We start from the raw sequence: 23,930 nt of genomic DNA, 5'->3' as shown, positions 1-23,930 counted from the left end.
AGTAGATCATTGTATATGATAAAAGCAATACTGAAATGATGATCAATGTGAAAGATTTAGCTACTCTGATCAATACAATGAATCAAGGCAATTCTAAGGACTCATGATTTAAAAAAAAAATGTTATTCATTTCCAAAGAAAGATCTGACATACTCTAAGTGAAAATTGAAGTATAATTTTCTCACTTTAAAATTTTTTCTTGCTTTATTTGCCATATGTCTAGTTTGCATGATTTCACATGTATAATTGATATCATATTGCTTGCCTTCTCAGTAGACAGGGAGGGGGTGGGAGCAAAGAATTTGGAACTCAAAAAAAATTTTTAAAGAATGTTAAAAAATAAATGATTTTTACCTTGATGGACTTGCTCATTCCATCAGTGCAACAATCAGGGACAATTTGGGGCTATCTGTGATGGAGAATACCATCTATATCCAGAGAAAGAATTGTGGAGTTTGAACAAAGACCAAAGACTATTACCTTACAATTTAGAGAAAAAAAACGTTCTTATTATGTGATTTTGCTATCTCTTATACTTTATTTTTCTTCCTTAAGGATATGATTTCTTTCTCATCACATTCAACTTAGATCAAACAATATAAAGACTAACAGACTGCCTTCTGTAGGGGTGGGGGGAGGGAAGCAAGAATGGGGGAAAATTGTAAAACTCAAAATAAATAGAATTTTTCTTTTAAAAAAATAAATAAATGGTTTTTAAAGCAATAAAAATAATTTTGGTTTCTTCATTAATTGATTATAATTAGTGCTAATAAATTCTAAAAGCTCCCTTTCAACCTAGTCCCAATCTACCTTTCCAGTCTTATATATTTCTATCCTGGTACAGCCATTCCTGCAATGTAGATATAAAACTGATTACACTGTAAACTCCAGAGTGGGATGGAGTACCCTGTTTACCAAAAAGCTCTTGTTATTATTAGTACTTTTCTGGAAATAAAGATAGAATAAAGAATAACATTTACCATTTATTTAGATTTTACTTTTCTTGACTGAGGACACTCTATTGGAAATGAACCAAAGCATTTCTAGATAAAGCTTTCAATATCTGAGAAGGAAATGATCACATTTCCTTTTTAAAAATCAACTTACAGGTTTCTTAGTTGAAAGTCTGCCACTCACAGTTCCAGTCTGATTCCATGTTGACGCAATAAACCCCTTTAATACAAAAAAGAATCACTTTAAGATCAGTAAAAATATTTAAAAACTTGTTCAACCATTTTATCTACTTGATCCACTTGAATATATAAGATGAGACCTTTTATTATCCCAAAAAAATTTCTGGGCCCAAATTCCCCCCTCTGCAATTTTTTTCAATCTCAAAAGCAGTCTCTATAGGGAGAGAGGACAATGTTCAATCACCAATTAAGTCCTTGTTATAAGTATATAGGATAAAGCACAGAGAGAAGTAATGACTAAATGGGAATATTATAGTGAATCCTAAAGTTGCTGGTAATATGTAAAACATAGATTTGAATATTAACAATGTCATGATTTTAAGTTCCATAGAAATACTTAGTTATCTTCATATATCCTTTTAAAAACTAATAAATTTAATACTTCTTAAAGTTCCTACCATGTTTAAAACACATAAACACTATATGATTTGTATCTAAAACACACTGCCAATCTCAAAACTAAATTTTCAATTTAGTTACCTTTCTCATGCATGACAGCAGCCCATCCACAAAGGTTGATTTGACCTTATGAATCTAAATGATTAAAAAATTAAGAATGATTTTTTCTTTAATTTAAACAAAAGTTTCAGAGGGAAACTCCTTTTCAATAAGACCTCCCCCATTTCAATAAAAAGAAGAAATAAAAAAATGAACTTTTCAAAAATCACTAATACATGACACCAAAATATTCTTTTATGTTGCCAAGGATAGCTCAGGGTGAAGGGAACTGGGATAGTCAATTCCTTGAAGTCTTATGGCCTAGATCTTGACAATATTCTTATACCAATTTAAGATCAAAATACATGGTGGCTTACAAATCAAAGACACTCAGTATGTCTACCAGTAGCAATACCAGCAGTAAGTGGGTGGTTTTTGAGCATTATTGTTACTAAAAAATTCATAATCCTGTACCTGATGACAACTATCTCCTTAGACAAGAGACTTACAATTCACCACCAAGCCTTTACTAAACACCTTTCTTGCTTAGTAATAATAATAATGTTTGCCCTTCATTCTCAAAGAAGACCATAACATCAGGGAGATGATGCCATGACAAGCACATGAATTAGATTGAGTGAGAGGGGCTCATTCCAGCCTCACTTTCTCCTCCAGAGTCACCAGAGTCCAGTGGCCAAACATGAATCAAGACTGGAGATGGCCATGGATGTGAGGCAAGCAGGATTAAATCACAGTTATTAAGTGATAAATGTCTCAGGTTGGATTCATATTCCCATACTCCAAGGCCAGTTTTCAACTCACTATACAAAGATCTTGCTTGGTAGACAGGCAGTGTCAGAACTCACACTCCACTGAAATCACCTTCAAGAAACCCTGGGTCACCTCCATGCTAGCATGAGGTGAAGTAGGACGTTAAGTGGAGATACATGATGAAAATATATCAGATGCAATGAAATACAACAAATGTTTTAAGTAAGTACTGTGAAAATACAAAGTTTAGATAAGACTTGGGTTCTCTCTTGAAAGAAGCTTATTGAGTTCATTTGAATTGTCTTGGGAAGATTCTGAAGAACACCTGGCAGGATAAGGTAGGTCCTTTCTCAAACTAAACTGCCAAGCATTCAAATTCTACTGCAGAGAACACAATTCTGATGGGTTCCTTCATTGTTTGAGTGCCAAACACTAACTTGTCTATAAAACTATTTTACAGATGATTCAAACAAGGCAAGTACCCACATGGTTGTTAGGAGAAGAAATACAAAGATACTCTCAAGGTCTCTCTGAAAAACTTTTGTATCAAATTGTCTGACATGGGAGATAGTGGCAAAGGACCACTCATCAAAAAGGTATTGTGCTCTAAGAGAAAAGCAGAATCGAAGTAACTCAAAAGACATGATGCACACAGATTTGTAGAACTCAGCCCAAATGTTCAGATGGACTATCTGAACCCATCCTGTGGTAGAGCACTTCAAGTTCATATTGTTCTGATCAGTCATAATTGAATATATCACAACTTGACTCTAATATAGAAAAGTCATTTTGGTCCTCTCTGAGCACAAGCAACAGCAGTCAACCAACCATTTGTCTAGCAGAGGGACTTAGAGGTCATAGTTAAAATAATCCAAGTACTCAAAAATTGTCTTCTTCATTTTTTTACAAAGAACCAAGACACCTTCAGTTTATCTTACAGATGAGACCACTAAGGTCCACTATCATGGCATAGTAGAAAGAGCTCTAGACTTGAAGTCATAAAGACCTGGTTCACTTCTTTCTGAATCTCTGGTTCCTTATAAAGTCACATCTGGCTCCATAGCTATTATTCTTGGGAAAAGGGTAAGTACTTGGTCAAAGTCACAGTTATTAAGTATCAGAGGTCTCATTTGAATTGGGCTCTCTTTAATAACCTTCTGATTATATATAAGAAGGTATATGATTTCAAACAGGGCTCACCATAGCTGTGAAACACACAAAACAATATCAAAAATCTACAGACATGGAATACCTAAATGACTTGAGGCATTTAAACTGTCCCAGAGTATCTCTGCTGCTAGACCAATAATACCATATTAGATGTTTTGAGATCATATTAAACATAGATAAAGTAAAATCTTATTTAAAAGAATGTTTTAACACCAGATACATTTTCAAGTAAAGTTCAAGAACTGTTGTGATACTTTAAAAGGAAAAAAATACTCCATTAATCACCCGATTCTTCCTACACTCTTCTACCACTAGGACAATATGCTATTATGCCTTAAGACAGAAAGTTGCTCACCTAAAGCTAGTAACCTATAATGCATTTTCCAAAGAGGATTTTGTAGTGATTTTTTTAAACAGTTCCCAGAATAAGTTGTCTTATGAATGGAAACTCTCCCCAGTATGAGAATACAAGAGTAAGGAAGGAAAGACAGACATTTTTACTCTTCATGTGAAGCCATGGCAGTATCCATCTATGGATTTAGTAAAAGCAGATAATCAAGCACATTTTTCATATTGTAACCCATTCCCCTGCCTTGGTCTTTCAAGCAGCTTTTTGTTAAGAGACATAATGTTTAATAAGGCTAGGGACAAAAGGGAGTACTGGGTCCCACTTTTACATGAATAGGCCGATTGTCTTTATGTACAAAGCTTCTGCTGTGCACTATAGTTTAAGATAAGAAAGCAATAGAACTCCTGGCTGGAATACAGCAAATTACTAATATCATCAAAAGGACTTTCTAGCCTTAATTAGGAAAAAAACTTACCTGCCTATATTCTAAAATGATCTTGGGTAAAGGATGAAGATCTTGCAAAGCATGTAACTAGAAAATAAAAATATTGACAATTCATTCAATTAGATAAATATTTGTTAAGCAACTATTAAAATGAATCACAATATTAAATAATTGGAACAAAAATGAAAAATAACATCATCTCCTCCCCTCAAGGATCAAATAAATCCAGACAAGTACTATGAATACATGAGAGGAAGAGATCACTATTAATCGGGAGAATCACAGAAAAGAATTTCCAGTATTAAGGATGAAGGAAGAATATACTCCAGGCATGGCAGGGGAGTACTTGGGTGAATTCAGAGGCAAGGGAATGATTTAACATTTAAACTATCAATGTATGGTTGAACAAAACCTAAAAGTAGATATTTGGTCAACAGCATTTCCCAACAATGAAGTTTTACAATAATTCATCTCCCTATCCTGTTTCTTATCACTCCTTCATTCTAAAAGCATTTTAATGCTCCAAACAAGACTATTCTCTTTTTTGAGAATACATACTACACTTTTCTACCTTTATGTTTCACTAGCATTTTCTATAAGAACTCACATTAATACTAACATTCCACTAACACTTTGTCCTTATTGCTCTCCCTAAAAATACTCCCTCCCTTAACTCAAGCCATTAAAATTCTACTAATTCTTTAGGATGCAGGTAAAATAAAACTTTGTCCAGAAAGTGTTCCCTGAACCTGCTTCTCAGTCTTCAAATAAAACCCTGTTTATACTCTATTATGTACTTTTCAGGTTCTACTTTATTTTATAGTTATTTCTATACATGTCATATATTGTTATTACTACCACAAGTCAAGGTAGTGGTTTCTCTTAATTTACTTTTCACAACCTTTCAATCCTCTTTTTAAGTTTTTATAATTTTTTTAAATTACATGTAAAAACAATTGTTATCATTTTAAAATAATTTTTTGAGTTTCAAATTTCTTCCCTCTCTTGCCTCTTATCTCCCCAGTTCCTGAAAAGGCAAGCACTTTGATAATCATGCAAAATATTTCCATTTTAGCCATATTGCAAAAGAGAACACAGCAGATAGAGCACCAGCTCTGGAGTCAGGATAACCTGAGTTCAAATCTGGCCCCAGACACTTAATAATTACCTAGCTGTGGGGGCGGCTAGGTGGCACAGTGGATAGAGCACTGGCCTTGGAGTCAGGAGTACCTCAGTTCAAATCTGACCTCAGACATTTAATAATTGCCTAGCTGTGTGATCCTAGTCACTTAACCCCATTGCCCTGTAAAAAAAAAACTCCCCCCCCCCCAAAAAGAAAACATAGACCAAAAAAAAAATTTTTAAGGAAGTTTAAAAACAATGCATCAATCTACATTCAGATTCCATCAGTTTTTTCTCTGGAGGTTGGAAGCAATTTTCATCAAAAGTTCTTCAGAATTTTGTTGTATTGCTTAGAATAGTTGAGTCATTCACAGTTGATCATTGTACAATATTGCTATTACTGTATACATGATCCCTGACTCTGTCCACTTTACTTTGCCTCACTTCATTCTGCTTGTTATTTCTTATAGTTCAATAATATTTCATCACAATTATACCACAATTTGTTTGATCATTCCCCAATTGGTAGGCATCACCCCACTTTTCATATCTTTGCCATCACAAAAAGAGCTGCTATAAGTATTTTTGTTCAAACAGGATCTTTTTTTTTCTTTAATCCCTTTGGGACACAGACCTAGTAGTTGTATTGTAGTCAAAGGATATGCAGTTTTATAGCCCTTTGGGCATAGTCCCAAATTACTCTCCAAAATGTTTAGATCACGTCACCACTCCACAAACAAGGAATTGGTGTCCCAACTTTTACACATCCCATCCAATATTTGTCATTTTTCTTTAGCCAATTAGCCAATATGATAGGGATTAGGTGGTAGCTGAGAATTATTTTATTTGCATCTAATCAATAGTGATTTTTAGCATTTTTTCCAATGACCTTAAATAGCTTTGATTTAGTCTTCTGAAAATCACCTGTTCATATTCTTTTATCATTTATCAATCAGGGAATGACTAATATTCTTATAAATTTGACTCAGATCCCTATATATTTGAGCTGAGATTTTTTTCTTGTGTTTTATTTTTTGTTTTTGCAAGGCAGTGAGGTTAAGTGACTTGCCCAAGGTCACACAGCTAGGTAATTATTAAGTGTCTGAGACCGGATTTGAACGCAGGTACTCCTGACTCCAGGGCCAGTGCTCTATCTCCTGCGCCACTTAGCTGCCCCATGAACTGGGATTTTTATCAGAGAAACTTGCAGCAAAATTTCCCCCCAATTTCCTTCTTTTCCTTATAATTTTAGCTTTATTGGTTTTATTTGTACAAGACTTTTTTAATTTAATGTACTCAAAATTACTATTTATCTAATTTGTAATGTTCTCTATCTCTTATTTAGTAATAAACTTTTTCCTTATTTTTCAGATCTATGGATAAGGAAAGAATTTAGGATCAAAGAATGTACATTAGAACATGTAACAGAAAAATAGAAAATGGTGGATTTTGGAAAGGATGAGGGAAAACTGGGACACTAATGCATTGTTGAGTTGTGGACTGATGCAACCATTCTGGAGAGCAATCTGAAACTATGCTCAAAGGACTGCCAAATTGTGATCCAGCAAAACCACTGCTAGGTCTATATTCCAAAGACATTGAGAGAGAGAGAGAGAGAGAGAGAGAGAGAGAGAGAGAGAGAGAGAGAGAGAGAGAGAGAGAAGGACCTATATGTACAAAAATATTTTAGAAGCTCTTTTTGTGGTGGCAAAGAATTGTAAATTGAAGGGATGTCCATCAATTGGGGAATGGTTAAACACTATGATAAATGATTAGGATGGAATACAATTGTGTTATAAATAAGAATCAAGAATCAGAGTAATTTCAGAAAAACCTGGAAACCTATTACATGAACTGATACAAAGTGAAGTGATCAGCAACTGGAGAACATTGTACACAGTAATGGCAATATTATTTGATAAAGAACTGGGAATGCCTTAGCTATTCTCAACAATATAATGACAATCCCAAAAGACTAATTATGAAGCACACCCTCCACCTCCAGAAAAAGAACAGATGTTGTTTGAACACAGCCTGAACAGTGCTATTTTTCACTTTCTTTTATTCTAGGCTACTTGTACAAAATGACTAATATGGAAATGTTTTATATGATTACATCTATATAATCTCTATCTGCTTACTAGCTTGGAGAGGAGGCAGGTGAGAGAGAGAAAGAAGAAGGGTTAAAAATTTGGAACTCAACTTTTAAAAAATGTTAAGAAACTGTTTTACAAGGCTGTTTATAGCCTTGGACACTTGACACTGGACTGTTTGACTTTGGGCAAGTCACTTAACAACTTCCCTACTCACCAAAAAAATTGGTTTAACATGTAATTGGGGGGGGGGGGAGGGAATAAAATTTATTAAATAAATGAGAAAAAAACAGTAGAAATAATTTTTTAAAACCTTAACCTTTGCCTTATTGTTGAATGTAACAATTTAAGTTGCTGTACAGGATACTGTCTAATCAAAAAGTTAGTCCAAGAATCACAAATAAAGAAAAAATAATTATTTTTCTCTTATCCCTAGATCTAACAGCTAAGGCATCATCTTCCTCTAATTTTCTATGTAATTGTATTTTATACAGGTCCTGATTTTTTTCTTGGAAGGTAGACTTCCAAGTATCTTATATTGTCTGCAGTTATTTTAAATGACATTACTCTTTCTACCTCTTGCTACTAGACTTTGGTAGTAACAAAGAAATGCTGATGATTTATGTGGTTTTATTTTATATCCTGCAATTTTGCTTAGTTGATTCTCTAAGATAATTTGAATATACCATCATATCATACTCATTGCCTTTTCTTATTCCTTCAATGAATTTTCCTTCTCTATGCTAAGAGTTAGCCTTTCTAGTATAATATTAAATAATAGTGGTGATTCTTGCTTTACCTTTGATCTCACTAGGAAGGTTTCTTTATTCTCATTACTTATAATGTTTGCTGATAGTGTTAGATAGATACTACTTTATCATTTTAAGGAAAGCTCCATTAATTTTTTAAAATTTTATTTATTTAAGGCAATGGGGTTGAGTGACTTGTCCAAGGTCATACAGCTAGGAAATTGTCAAGTTTCTGAGGACAGATTTGAACTCAGGTCCTCCTAACTCCAGGGCTGTGCCACCTAGCTGCCCCTCAAGGTAAGTTCTATTTATTCCTAGGATTTCTAATGTTTTTAATCTAAATGGGTGTTGTATTTTGTCAAAAAGCTTTTTCTGCATCTACTGAGATAATCTTATGACTTTTGTGGTTTTACTATTGATATGTCAATTATGTTGATAGTTTCCTAATATTGAACTAACCATGCATTCTGAAATAAATCCCACCTGGGATTTTTTTGTGCTAAATTTCTGTAATCTCCTTGCCAGTTATTATAATATTAAAATTTTACATCAATATTCATTGGGAAATTGGTCGAGTTTTTTTCTCTGAGCCCTTCCTGGTTTAGGTATCAACATCATATTTGTGTTGTAAAAGGAATTAGGTAGGTGTCTTTCTATGCCTATTTTTCCAAAGAATTTATAGAGTATTGTAATTAATTGTTCTTGAAATGTTTGGTAAGGGGAAGCTAGGTGGTGTAGTAGATAGAGCACCAGCCCTGGAGGGGCTTAACCTTTGCCTTATTGTTGAATGTAACAATTTAAGTTGCTGTACAGGATACTGTCTAATCAAAAAGTTAGTCCAAGAATCACAAATAAAGAAAAAATAATTATTTTTCTCTTATCCCTAGATCTAACAGCTAAGGTATCATCTTCCTCTAATTTTCAGGAGGACCTGAGTTCAAATTTGACCTCAGACACTTAATAATAATACCTAGCTGTGTGACTTTGGGCAAGTCACAACCCCATTGCCTTGCAAAAAACAACAACAACAAAAAAAAGTTTGGTAGAATTCAATGTTGGCCCTGGGAATTTTTTTTTCCCTTAGGGAATCCATTGATGGATAACTCAATTTCTTTTTCTAAGTTGGGGTTATTTAAATTATTCTATATCCTCTTCTGTTAATTTGGGCAATTTATAATTTTGTAAATATTCATCCATTTCACTTAGGTTGTTAGATTTATCAGCAAAATAAATACCAATAATTGCTTTAATCTTAGCTCACTGGTGGTAAGGGCAGCCTTTTAATTTTTGATACTGATAATTTGATTTTCTTTTTTGTTTTTTTAAATCAAATCAATCGATGGCATATCTATTTTATTATATGACTGTTTTTTCCATAAAATCAACTCCCTGTTTTTTAGTTCAATATTTTTTTACTTTCAATTTTATTGATCTTTGATTTTCAAGATTCCAATTTGGTATTTAATTGGAGATATTTAAACAGAAGGAAATATAAGTATAAAAACCAATGACCTACAAAATAAATCAAAGAGAGATCATTTAGGAATATCTGAAAACAAATCTGACCAAACAAAAACCTAAAAATCATATTTTTAAAAAGTCACAGAAAAACTACATTACAAACCTAAATATCCTATTTTTAAAAAAATCACAGAAAAACTACATTACAAACCTAAATGTCATATTTTTTAAAAAATCACAGAAAAATTGCATTAGAAACAGCCAGTAAAAATAGAAAAAAATTAACCTCATAAATGAAACTCTAAAGTAATACCCAAAATACAAAAGTTCTAAAACAAAGAAAAAAATAGGAGAATCAGAAATAAATCATTCAAGTTCCAAGGAACTACAGGCAGTATCAATTAAGACTTAGGAGCAATTACTATAAAGGAGGGAAAATCTTGTAATATGATATTTCAAAAGGCAGAAGATAAAAACTTGCAACCAAGACTAACTTAGCATATAAAACTTGAGCATGAAGCTACAAAGGAAAAAAATGTTTTCATAGAACATAAAATTAGAATATTTTTAATGAAAATATAAGAAGTAAATAGTGTCCAAAATATCAACAAAGATATCAAGAAACCCCTAGAAAGGTAATCTGAGCAACTGAAAAGGACATAAATCATGATGAAATGTTCATCTAATGTCTTCAAATTTTACAGAAAAATAAAGCCTGTGTATGATTTTGTTCCATTTTCTGTTGTTTTAAGAGAGGAAATAAAGACAAAATAAGGGAAGAAAGGAAGAAGAGAGCAATTTATTATTTTGTATAAATGGAGTGTGGGAGATGAAGTAGTGAGAAGAGAGTAGATAAAGATTTAACAAAGTACACATACAAATAAAAAGAATACTTAGGGTAGAATTACACTGAGAAAGAGAGAGAGAAAAAAAACTGCGTACATAAAGACAGAGACAGGAGTCAAAGAACAGGAGAAATAAGAAGAGTAGAATCAGGTAGACATAGCCATAAATAAAGTAAATTTCAATTCTGGAGGGCTGATCACAAAGTGAAGGATGATAAGAACAAAGAAAGAAGGGACAATGAGATTCAGAGACTGAGGCCTAGTCTTGGTATTAAAAAAAAAAAAGGAAGAACAAGGGGATAGAAACAAACCATTCAAATATAGTTCAATATGATTAATCAAATTCCTTCTCTCTATACTCCTTTATTCTTTTCAATAAGCAGAACTGCTTGGGGGCGGCTAGGTGGCACAGTAGATAGAGCATCGGCCTTGGAGTCGGGAGTACCTGGGTTCAAATCTGACCTCAGACACTTAATAATTACCTAGCCATGTGGCCTTGGGCAAGTCACTTAACCCCATTGCCTTGAAAAGCCTAAAAAAAACTGCTTGAAAAAAAGGGAAAAAAACATGTAAAAGATTAGTTATGAAAAAAAGTAAAATTTATAATTAAAACTATAAAAGGTAAATTAATCACAAAAACCCATAAAATGAAGACATGTTGAAGAACAGATTAGAAAATAAAATCCAACAAAAGAAATTATACGAAATTCATTTGAAACAAGAAATTACACAGAGTTCATTTGAGGACCTGGAGCAGAATGCTTCCAAAAGCAAAATTATCAAGATAACAGTAAAAATAGACATGGCTAAAAAACAAGAAGAGAAATTATATTATACTTAAGGGCACCATAGAAAATGAAATAATATCAATACTTCTAATATATGTACCAACTGGCATAGAATCTTGGTAGCTGAGAAAAAATTAATCAGACTATAGGAAACATAGATATTAAACTATAGTAGTTAGAGATGTTTTAGGCCTTTATAAATCTAATAAAAATAAGAAAGATGCTAAAGGGCTAAATGGAATTTTTTAAAATTATACATAGCAATACAATTACATATAGTAGGCCTTTGGAGATTAGTTCATGAGAATAGAAAGGAATATAACTATTTTTCAACTCTTTAGTATGCTTACAAAAACTTATCATACATTAAAGCATAAAAACATCATAAAAATGTAGAAAAGTAGAAATATTAAAATATACTTTGCTGATCACAACATAATAAAATTATATTCAAAACTAGCCTTTGAAGAGAAGATTCAAAATAATTTAGATCTGAAAAACTGGCGAATCAAACAACAAATCACTGAAACAAAAGATAATTTTATTGAAGTAAAGAATAACAATGAAGCAACCTGTATGAGTGTGGAAAATATTTTCATCAATGAAAAAAAAGAGTAAACATCAATAAATTTTATATATATATATATATATAAAACTATAAAATTAGAAAAACAATAAATTAAGCAATACAACTAAATACAAAAAATAAAAATTCTGAAAACTAAAGAAGACAGCAACAAACTTTAAAACAACAACAAAAGAGAACCAAGTTGATCACACCAGGAGCTGTTATTTTTTTTTAACTGAATAAAATGCCAGCAAAGAAGTGATCATATTGGTTTCATTAAGAATGCCCATTTGGTTCAGTATTATAAAAACCATAAGTATAATGACCACATAATTATAAAAAAAGTCATTATAATAAAAAAATTAAAATGTGAAGAAAAAATGAATTATTGCTTAAAATGGTGGACAGTATTTATCTAAAAGCAAATGTGAGTTTATCTATTATGAAGAAATGGTAAAAGCAAGAACATGCACTGTTACAACTATTGATATTTTACTAGAAATGCTAGCTAGAGCAATAAAATAAGAAAAAGAAATTGATGGGAAAAGAAAGGCAAAGAAAAATAAGATAATTGATTTTTTAGATGATGAGTCAATTAAAAATTAATAGAAATAATAGCTAGTAAATTAGTTATGAAACTTTCTGGGTAATACAAATAAGATCCAATGAGAAAAGAAAAAAGAAATTCCATTCAAAATTACATGAGAATTTATAAAATACAAAAGATAAATATAGGACTTTTAAGAATATCACTACAATCTTCACAGAAAAAAAGACAGATAAATATCTTAAAAGATATTTGCTGATTAAAATTGGGTTGCCACGATATAATAAAAATTACAATACTACATAAATTAATGTACAGATTTAATGATCTACAGATCAAACTCCAAAATGATTCTTTTATAGGACTAGAAAAAATAATAAAAATGTATCTGGAAAAAAGAAGTTTGAGAATCTCAAAGGAAATCATCAAAAACAGCAAGGAAGCAGTTCTAGCTATACAAAATCTCTCATTGTATACAGCACAAAGCAGTTATCAAAACTTTTGGATACCTGGTAAAATAAAGTTCATCATACATAAAAAAATAAAAAAATAAAATTCATCAATAGAATTAGATCCACAATACTCAAAAATTACTAAACATAGTAACAGTGATTGAAAAACAAAGATTTCAGCTCACTACTTGTAAAAACTGCTGAGAAAAGTGGAACAACTTAAAACACAAAACTCTGAGGAGATAACCAGTCCTAAAGTCAAAGGACTCATGGTATTTGACATAAGGCATGCTCTGTCAGGTATGGCCAATGGTTTGTTTTACTTGATGAAAGGGATAATTCTAAGAATGGAGTAGGAAAAGAGCTACTGGAAAGTGGCAGTAATGTAAAAGGAAAAGCATTAATAAATCATATATTTAACAACAAAAAATGCAAAGAAACTTGAGTCAAATACAATGGACAATGTTGACACCAAATATAAAAGTTAAATTATACATTTCATTCTGCTAAGTAACAATTATCAATAAAAGGAGAGTAACAATTAGACTATTTTGTGGTATTGAATAACTGTGTCCATAGAATATAATTTTCAGGGGTAAAAGGTTTTGGTTGATTGGAATAAATAAGATATAACAGTAAAATACATTATAAAATAATTTCTATCAATATTACACGTGTCCTCCAATTTAGAGGCATAAAAGATCATGTGCAAAAAAGAAAGGGAACTTAAATGTTCACCACTAAATCAATCTTAAATTCACAAAAATAATTCTTTCTTAACATACACCAAATCAATCTTAAATTCACAAAAATAATTATTTCTTAACAAACACAAATATTACAATTATAATCATTCCTGAAAGTGATTTACATTGAGATTTTTGAGTACTCTCTTTTAAAGGAACATGCAGAACAAATAAAGTTGTATGATGTTTTCAAGGACTATCTAGTGGCAAGGAGTTTAGGAAAAAAAAAAAAACAAAAACAAAAACCATCTTCCCAAACTGAAAGATTGGCAGAAACAAGGAAAGCTCTATTCTGACCTTCAGTGTGGGTCTCATTGTGAAAGGAGTTTCCCGGATCATTAAGCTACACTCTATTCTGAACTCTGCTTTATATAGAGATATTCACTGACCTATGACAAGCTGTTTGTATTCTACCAGGTCCATGAAAAAATGGAAACAAATAAAATTTCACTAGCCTCTGTCTTTTTCTTTCTCCTTCACAAGAAAAGCATCCCCAAATCGCAATGAAAGAGCTTTAGTGAATAAAAAGTTCCTCCCATTCCCAGTCACTTCCTAAGACAACAGCACAAAGAAATAAATGTAATTGGCAAGAAGCCTGCTGTTCTGTTGCAGAAGAAAAGGAGCTCAGTGTTCAGACAACTTATCCACAGCAGCAAGACCACCAACGAATGAATGACTGTGGGAGTACCTTTTATTATCTACATTTTCCTTAATTAATAACTGAGAGGGCAATTTAAGGTTGAAAAAAAGACTTTCCTATACTGCTTTAGAAAGGAGAAGAGAAAAACAGATTGCTTTGTTTCCTCAAAAATCTTAGTTGAATCTATGGGTCTGTAAGCTAGCTATGTTATAAATGAGTGTCAAAAGAAAGGTTTTAAGCAAAGCAGCACAGTCTAATGGAAAGGTGCTCATCTGGGAGGCAGCAGTCTACCTTTTGCTAGCTCTGACTTTGAGCAAGTCATTTAAGCTACCGGAGTGGGGGATAGGGAGAGAAAGGACAGTAGTCAAGATGGCAGAGTGAGATGCAGCCTAGAATCAGCTAGCCCTGTATCATCCAAAACCAAAAATAAATGCAATTGAAAGAGTTGGAAGATGGGAAAAATAAAGTTATCACAAGGTAATTCTTACCCAGAAAAAAAAATAAAAGTTCACCTGACCAGACCACTCTTAGCACTTACAGAGTCCCTTTTCCCCTCAGCCCAAGTTCTGGCTGAATTGGAGCCCAGACTCCTCCCCCTTTAGAGCAGCGTGGGAGAGTTAGCATCAGCTCTTGTAGGTAACCTCTTAGCCATGTCCCAGCTGGACTCCCATCCTCTTGGTGAAGTGAGAAGCCATGAACTGGCTCAACCCTGAGGTTCTGGTTGGAGAGAGATGATGGTGCTCAGGAGAAAACAGGCCTGGGCACAAAAGCATCTTCAAGTCCCTCTTCCTTAGTGTTCTGCCTATGATACCCCTCTTGTACCCCCCAGGTTACTGATGTTCATGAATCCAATCATCAAAATGATGAAAGAAACTTTCTGGTTGTGGAGAAGGAAAGAGTCCATTAGTATGAAGTTCATTACAACTACCTAATACTGACAGAAGGTATTGGGCAGCTAATGAGAGGACTCAAAGTAAAAGCATTCCAACCACTCAGGCTTCTTCCTACTATGGGCTGTGTCCATCTTAAAGAACCCCAAGATCACATTAGTATTTTTGCTGTCATATTACATTGCTGAGTCGGCATTCCACTGAAATGTTAAGATGTTTTTCAGAACTTCTTTGTATAAATATTAACTCACTCATCTTTATTTGTGAAGTTTATTTTTTGTACAAGACTACATATATATATATATATACATATGTATATATATATACACACACACTTATTGAATTTCATCTTGTTAAGTATACCCCAGTACTCTAGCTTATCACAATCCTTTGGGATTCTATTTGTCATTCACTGTATTAGCTCTCAACTTTATATCATCTGCCAGTTTGATGATCACACCACCCATGCCTTAATCTTTTGTCCAAGTCATTGATAAAAATGTTCAACAGCAAGGGAGTATAGCACAATTCCTAGGGTGTGACATTAAACTATTATTAACATGAGTTGCGACTAGGAAAGAAGAGTTAAGAACAACAAAACGGGTGTTATTTTTTTAAATATAATGAAGAAAAGAGGAAAATCAAAGGTGGCTGAAGATAAATGAGGCAGCACCTAATAAGAGAGAGCAATTTAATGAATTCAAGTCACCTGACCCAGAAGAATTCATTCATGGGTGTCGAGTCTACTGAATACTTTCAGTGATATTAGTAAGTTCACTGAGGAATTGGGAGAAACACCAAAAGACTACAAAACATCAAATGTTATCTTAATTTTTAAAAAAGGAAGAAAATAGAACCAGTAAATTTGGCTTTGATTCCTGGAAAAATATAGGTGATACTGCTAAAGAAATGACCTGAGATCATCAAACCATCAAGATTTGATTTAAACAAAGTTTAATTAACAAGTATTTATTTTAAAAGTACTTATGTCTCTCATCACATTCAATTTAGATCAATGCATACTATGGGAATGATGTAAAGGCTGCCTTCTGTGGGGGGTGGGGGGAGGGAAGCAAGATGGGGGAAAATTGTGAAACTCAAAAAAAATAATATCTTTCTAAAATTAAAAAATAATAAAAAAAATAAAAAATACTTATGTGCCATGCACTATGCTAGATGCTGGAGATATCTAACAACAAAAACAAAAACAAAAAAATCTCTCCTCTCAAGGAGCTTCCATTCTAAGAGAAGAAAGAGCATGTAAATACAGAATAACTATATATAACAGCTGAATGACTGTGGTGTGAAGGGGGACTGTAGTGAAGAGAGATCAATTAGGAAGCCAGTTCAACCATCAAGGCAAAATCTGAAAAGGACCCAAACTGTAGAAAAGGGAAAGGTTGCAAAAGATGTTGCAAAGATAGAAATTGGGGGCAAGGGAGTAAATAGTTGAGGACAGAACTGTGATTATAAACATAGGAGACTAGAAATAAGTTGGTAACTTCAACAGAAATAGGGAATGGTAAATATGAAGAATTTAGAAGCATGGAAATAAGCAGAACCAGGGGTGGGGGGATGGGGAAGAAGGAAGGAGGAACAGGGGGGTTATGCTCTCTCTCAATTTATTTATAATGACTACAACCATGCAAATGAAAAATAAGAACAAAAGACCAAGCTTTGCCCTAAAAAAGTTTTTACAGAAATAGACAATTATGGGTAAGGATTACTATTATGTAATGGAGGATTTGGTTGACGTATCAGATATTTTGCTGAACTACTTTTAACTCTTTAAAATTTTTTTTTATTTATAAAAGACATCTCTCTAGGAAGGGCAGGGGAAAGCATTAGAAAATAAAGGTGATATAAAAGCAATCAATATTATTAAAACTTTAACAAAAAGAAAAAATTCCTACAAGTAATAAAATTAATGTCTAAAAACTAACAAATCACTAAGACTAACAAAATCAGTAAACAATTAGCTAATCTGACTTTAAGAAGTGAAAAATCAAATTACCAAAATATAAAGGTAAAAGGGTGAATTCATAAATAAAAAGAACAATCAGAAATTATTATATTTAATTATATACCAGCAAAACTGAGATGTACATGATTATCTAGAAAATTATAAAATATCCAAATTAACAAAATAAGAAACAGATATACTAAAGACATCAATCTCAAAAAAATGAAATTGAGTAAACTATCAAGGAAAAAGAAAAAAGCTCTTAGTCAGATGAACATACAATTTAATTGTATCACATTTTTAAAGAGGAACCAATATCTAGGTTATAAAAATTATTCTAAAAATTGTGGTAGCAATATTGACTATCAGACTCCATTTATAAGACAAGCAAGTTCTTTATAAACTAAGTCTGGGAAGAACTAAAGAAAATGAGAGACAAATTTCTTTTTTTTTATTTATTTTTATTAAAGATATTATTTGAGTTTTACAATTTCCTCCCCAATCTTGCTTCCCTCCCCCCCCCCCCCCCCCGGAAAGCACTCTGTCAGTCTTTACTTTGTTTCCATGTTGTACCTTGATCCAAATTGGGTGTGATGACAGAGAAATCATATCCTTAAAGAAGAGAAGTCTAAGAGGTAACAAGATCAGACAACAGGATATCTGTTTTTTTCCTAAATTAAAGGGAATAGTCCTTGTACTTCGTTCAAACTCCACAGCTCCTTATCTGGATACAGATGGTACTCTCCTTTGCAGACAGTCCAAACTTGTTCCCAATTGTTGCACTGATGGAATGAGCAAGTCCTTCAAGGTTGAACATCACCCCCATGTTGCTGTTAGGGTGTACAGTGTTTTTCTGGTTCTGCTCATCTCACTCAGCATCAGTTCATGCAAATCCCTCCAGGCTTCCCTGAAATCCCATCCCTCCTGGTTTCTAATAGAACAATAGTGTTCCATGACATACATATACCACAGTTTGCTAAGCCATTCTCCAATTGAAGGACATTTACTGGATTTCCAATTCTTTGCCACCACAAACAGGGCTGCTATAAATATTTTTGTACAAGTAATGTTTTTACCCTTTTTCATCATCTCTTCAGGGTTTAGACCCAGTAGTGGTATTGCTGGGTCAAAGGGTATGCACGTTTTTTGTTGCCTTTTGGGCATAGTTCCAAATAGCTCTCCAGAAGGGTTGGATGAGTTCACAGCTCCACCAGCAATGTAATAGTGTCCCAGATTTCCCACAACCCTTCCAACAATGATCATTATCCTTCCTGATCATACTGGCCAATCTGAGAGGTGTGAGGTGGTACCTCAGAGATGCTTTAATTTGCATTGAGAGACAAAATTTCAATGCAAAAATTTCAAATAAAAGTAACAATAGCAATTATTGGAATCTACTTCCTACTTGACTGAAATTACCAATGCCCATCATTGAGTGGATTCCCTCGTCCATCTCTGTCATACTTCTTCCTTTGCTACAGTCTCCTAGTGTCCTTTTTCCTGGTCAAGATTTATACTTCTACTTCTCATTTTGATACTGTCACCTTCCTAAGCCTTAAGGAAGTGATTTTTCCCAATGATTGTTCCTTCTTTCACTTATTTTCAAGCAATTATTTTTCTATTATTTTTTTTCCTGTTTCAGGCAAGAATGACTATGCTTTCCTCCTCATCTTTAAAAATCCCTTATTCAAATTTACCATAGCATTCAACTTTATCTCTCTGCCAATATCTTACTGTTGTGCTCCTAGGAAAAAAGTTATCATATTAATCATACACTCGAACTTAGACATTTTTTCTACTTCTTTCTCAATCTCCCCACTATTAAAACTATTCTCTCTAAAGTAAACAATTATCTTTAAAAAGTGTAAGTTTTTTTATTACATTTGAAGTTCCAAACTGTCTCCCTCCTTCCCTTCCTGCTCCGTACTAGAGAGGGCTACCATTTGATATATATTCAAATATAGTTATATATTGTGTACATATTATATAATTTTATATATATATATATATATATACACATATATAATTATATGTATGGTTATATGGTAATACATATTATAGTTAAATAGTTTTATGCATAGTTATATAGTTACATATATTTACAGTTATAATTCAATATAGTTTTATCTATAAATATGTAAAACCATATTATGTGTATTTATCAGTTCTTCTTCTAGAGGTGGATAACATCTTCCTTCAAAGATCCTTTGTAGTTGATTTGAGTTATAATACTCAGAATAACTGAGCCATTCACAGTTATTCTTTAAACAATAATGCTATTACCATATACAATGTTCTCTTGGTTCTGCTCATTTCATTTTTCATTATTTCAGGCAAGTCTTTTCATGTTTTTCTAAAAATCAATCTCCTCATCGAATTTCAGAAAAGCCTAGAACAGTTACTTACAGGTACCCTATTTTCACTTGTTTTTAATTTGTTTTTTATATCTCCTTTCTCTTGGTTTTATTCAGATTCTTCTTTCGTAGCATGACTAATATGGAAATAAGTTTGCTCTTCTAAACAATACAGTGATCAAAGACAATCCCAAAAGACCTGTGATAGAAAAAACCATCCACATCCAGAGAAAGAATTATAGAGTCCAAATGCAGATCAAAATACACTATTTTCACTTTTTTTTAATTTGTTTTTTGTATCTCCTTTCTCTTAGTTTTTCCCCCTTTTGTTCTGATTCTTCTTTCATAGCATGACTAATATGGAAATAAGTTTTAATGAGATTGTACATATATAACTTATATCAGATTGATTGTTGAAAACTATCTTTAAATGTAATTGGAAAAAAATACAACCCCCAAAATAAACCCACTCATCATTTCTTAGTATTGCATAATAATCACATAACAAAACTTGTTTGTCTCTCAATTGATGGGCATTTCTTCAATTTTCAGATCTTTGCCACCACAAAGAGAGCTGCTATAAATATTTTAAACTATATACTTTCATTTCCTTAGAAAATAGATTTAATAGTGGCATTTCTATATACACAGTTATAATTATTTAGGCATAATTCCAGATTATTCCCCAAAATGGTTGAATCAGTTCACAACTCCACCAGGACATTAGCGTCCCAATTTTTCCACATAACCTCCAACATTTACCATTTTCCCTCATTCTATCGTTTTAGCCAATCTGATAATTGTGATATATCTCAAAATCATTATAATTTTGCATTTCTCTAATCAATAATGACAGAGAATTTTTTCATTTGAATACACATAGCTTTGATTTTTTTTCAATCCCAAAACTACCTGATTGGAGACGATTATAGTAATCTGCTGTTTGATAAACCCAAAGAGTCCAGCTATTGGGATAAAAACTCTCTCTTTGATAAAAACTGCTGGGAAAATTGGAAGCAAGTATGGAAGAAACTTAGATTAGACCAACACCTCACACCCTATACCAAGATAAGATCCAAATGAATACAGGATTTAGACATAAAAAACAATACTATAAGCAAATTAGAAGATCAAGGACTAGTTGACCTGTCAGATGTATGGAAAGGGGAGCAGTTTATGACTAAGGAAGACATGGAGAACATCACAAAAAACAAGCTAGATGATTTTGATAACATTAAATTAAAAAGCTTTTGCACAGACAAAACCACTGTAACCAAGATCAAAAGAAATGTAGTAAATTGGGAAACAATCTTTACAACTAATGATTCTGACAAAGGACTCATTTCTGAAATATACAGAGAACTGAGTCATATTTTTCAAAAAAAAAAGGCATTCCCCAATTGACAAATGGTCAAAGGATATGCAAAGGCAATATATAGATGAGGAGATCAAAGAAATCCATAGCCATATGAAAAATTGTTCTAAATCATTAATTATTACAGAAATGCAAATCAAAGCTTCTCTGAGGTACCACCTCATACCTCTCAGACTGGCCAATATGACCAGAAAGGATAATGATCATTGTTGGAAGGGTTGTGGGAAATCTGGGACACTATTACACTGTTGGTGGAGCTGTGAACTCATCCAACCTTTCTGGAAAGAAATTTGGAACTATGACCAAAGGGCAACAAAAATGAGCATACCCTTTGACCCAGCAATAGCACTACTGGGTCTATACCCTGAAGAGATGATGAAAAAGGGTAAAAACATCACCTGTACAAAAAATATTCATAGCAGCCCTGTTTGTAGTGGCAAAGAATTGGAAATCAAGTAAATGTCCTTCAATTGAGGAATAGCTTAGCAAACTGTGGTATATGTATGTCATGGAACACTATTTTTCTATTAGAAACAAGGAAGGATGGGAATTCAGAGAAGCCTGGAGGGATTTGCATGTACTGATGCTGAGTGAGATTAGCAGAACCAGAAAAACACTGCACATCCTATCAGCAACATGGGGGTGATGTTCAACCTTGATGGACTTGCTTGTTCCATCAGTGCAACAACCAAGGACAATTTTGGGCTGTCTGCAATGAAAAATACCATATGTATCCAGATAAAGAGCTGTGGAGTTTGAACAAATTTCAAGAACTATTCCCTTTAATTTAGGGGGAAAAAAGGTATCTTATTGTCTGATCTTGTTATCTCTTATACTTTTTGTTTCTTTCTTAAGGATGTGATCTCTCTCTCATCACACTCAATTTGGATCAATGTACAACAGGGAAACAAAATAAAGACTGACAGATTGCTTTTTGGGGGGGGGGAGTAAGATTGGGAGAAAAATTGTAAAACTCAAAACTCAAATAAAATCATCTTTAAAAAAAAAACCCTACCTGTTCATATCCTTTGACCATGTGTCAATTGGGGAATGTCTCATAATCTTATAAATTTGACAAAATTCCCTATATTTTTTAGATAAGACCATTATCCAAAAAACTGTCTATAAAAATTTCCCCCCCCAATTTTCTGCTTTCCTTTTAATCTTGGCTACCTTGCTTTTATTTGTGCAAAACTTTTTTTTAATTTAATGAAATCAAAGTTATCCACTTTATATGCTCTTTTTCTCTTACTAATACATAAATTCCTCTTCTATCCATAAGTCTGATAGGTAATATGATTCATGTTCTTCTAATTTACTTATGATATTTCACTTTTTTATCTTGGTCATGTGTACATTTTGCCCTTATCTTGGTATGTGTACGACATTGTTCTAAACTCAATTCCTGCCAGGTTGCTTTCCGGTTTTTCCAACAACTTTTTTAGTCAAATAATGAATTTCTATCCCATAAGCTTAAATTTTCGCATGTGTCAAATTCTACTGTATATTAGATTTTACCTGTTCCACTGACCCATATCTTAGCCAGTAGTAATTATTTACTTATAATATAGTTTGAGATCTAGTGCTACTAAAACTCTTCCCTTTATTTTTTAATTCCCCTGATTTTCTTGACCTTTAGTTATCCAAATGAATTTTTTAAATTATTTTTTCTAGTTCAATAAAACTTTTTTTGCTAATTTAATTGAGATTACATTGAATAAGTAATTTGTTTAGGTATGATTGTGATTTTTATTATTTTGACTTTGTCCACCCATAAAAATTAATATTAAAAAGTATTTTATAATTATGTTCAAGTAGTTCTTGGGTTTGTCTTGACAGGTTTGTCTTGACTCTCAGATATTTTCTGCTGTCCATAATTATTTTAAATAGGTTTTTCTTACTATCTTCTTCTTCAGGGTTTTGTGGGTGATACATAGAAATGCTGATGAGTTTATTTTATATCCTGCTACTTTGTACAATTATTGTTTCAACTAGTTATTTAGTTGAAACTCTGGGATTTCCAAGTGCATCATTATCATCTGCAAAAACATATAGTTTTATTACCTCATTTCTTATTCTGATTCCACAGCCCTTATTCTCTCCCTTTACCTTAATCTACACACCCTTCTATGGTCCCTCACTTATTCTCTCCCTTTACTCTATTTCTTGAAGTGCACATTATTCTAGAATTTCCTCCTTTATTCTATCCCCTTGCTCTCCTATTTCTCTCTAAGTTAAGAAGACTTTTATGTAATCTAGATGTGTATATACCATAGAGAATGAAGTAATATCAATGCTAAATCCTTTATTACAGTTTAGCTATTTCTAACTGTAATTCATTACATTTTTCTATAAGAAACTTGGATGCTATAGCATTTGGTGCATGTAGATTTACAATTGATATTATTCATTATCTATGGAATCTTTTAACATAATATAGTTCTCTATTTATCACTTTTTTTTTTTGCAAGGCAAATGGGGTTAAGCGGTTTGCCCAAGGCCACACAGCTAGGTAATTATTAAGTGTCTGAAGCCAGATTTGAACTCAAGTACTCCTGACTCCAGGGCCAGTGCTCTATCCACTGTGCCACCTAGCTGCCCCCACCTTTAATTAAATCTATTTTAGTTTTAACTTGATCTGAGATCATGATCGCTACTCCCACTTTTTTTTGCATCAACTTAAGTACAATAAATTCTACTCTATACTTTATTTTTACTCTATGTATATCTCTCATTCTTAAATGTGTTTATTGTAAACAACATAATTTCAGATTCTAGTTTTTAAACCATTCTGCTATTTCTATTTAATGGGTGAATTCATCCCCTTCAAATTTAACATTATAATTACTAATTGTATATTTTCCTCCATCCTATTTTTTGTCACTGTTTATCCTTCCCTCCTCAGATATCTAGTTTACTTCTGACCACTGCCTCCCTAATTCACACTTATTCCAAGAATCCTTCTCTTATC

At 32.7% G+C, this 23,930-nt stretch overlaps 1 protein-coding gene across 6 annotated transcripts in view; it reads right to left on the bottom strand.

The window, feature by feature from the left end:
• POLN (DNA polymerase nu) overlaps positions 1–23,930 on the bottom strand; it is a 349,980-nt gene that overhangs the window by 268,102 nt on the left and 57,948 nt on the right. For all 6 annotated transcript variants that reach the window (XM_074229925.1, XM_074229926.1, XM_074229927.1 and 3 more), the window contains 3 exons: positions 4,397–4,453; positions 1,674–1,727; positions 1,108–1,173 (listed from right to left, as the gene is read on the bottom strand). In XM_074229925.1, the coding sequence (XP_074086026.1) occupies positions 1,108–1,173; positions 1,674–1,727; positions 4,397–4,453 (177 nt within the window). The remainder of the gene's footprint in view (positions 1–1,107; positions 1,174–1,673; positions 1,728–4,396; positions 4,454–23,930) is intronic.

This window comes from Macrotis lagotis, chromosome 3 (assembly GCF_037893015.1).
Source record: "Macrotis lagotis isolate mMagLag1 chromosome 3, bilby.v1.9.chrom.fasta, whole genome shotgun sequence".
Lineage (NCBI taxonomy): Eukaryota > Metazoa > Chordata > Mammalia > Peramelemorphia > Peramelidae > Macrotis > Macrotis lagotis.
The sequence above is the reverse complement of the archived record's forward strand: the minus strand, read 5'-3'. Positions and strand labels throughout refer to the sequence as shown.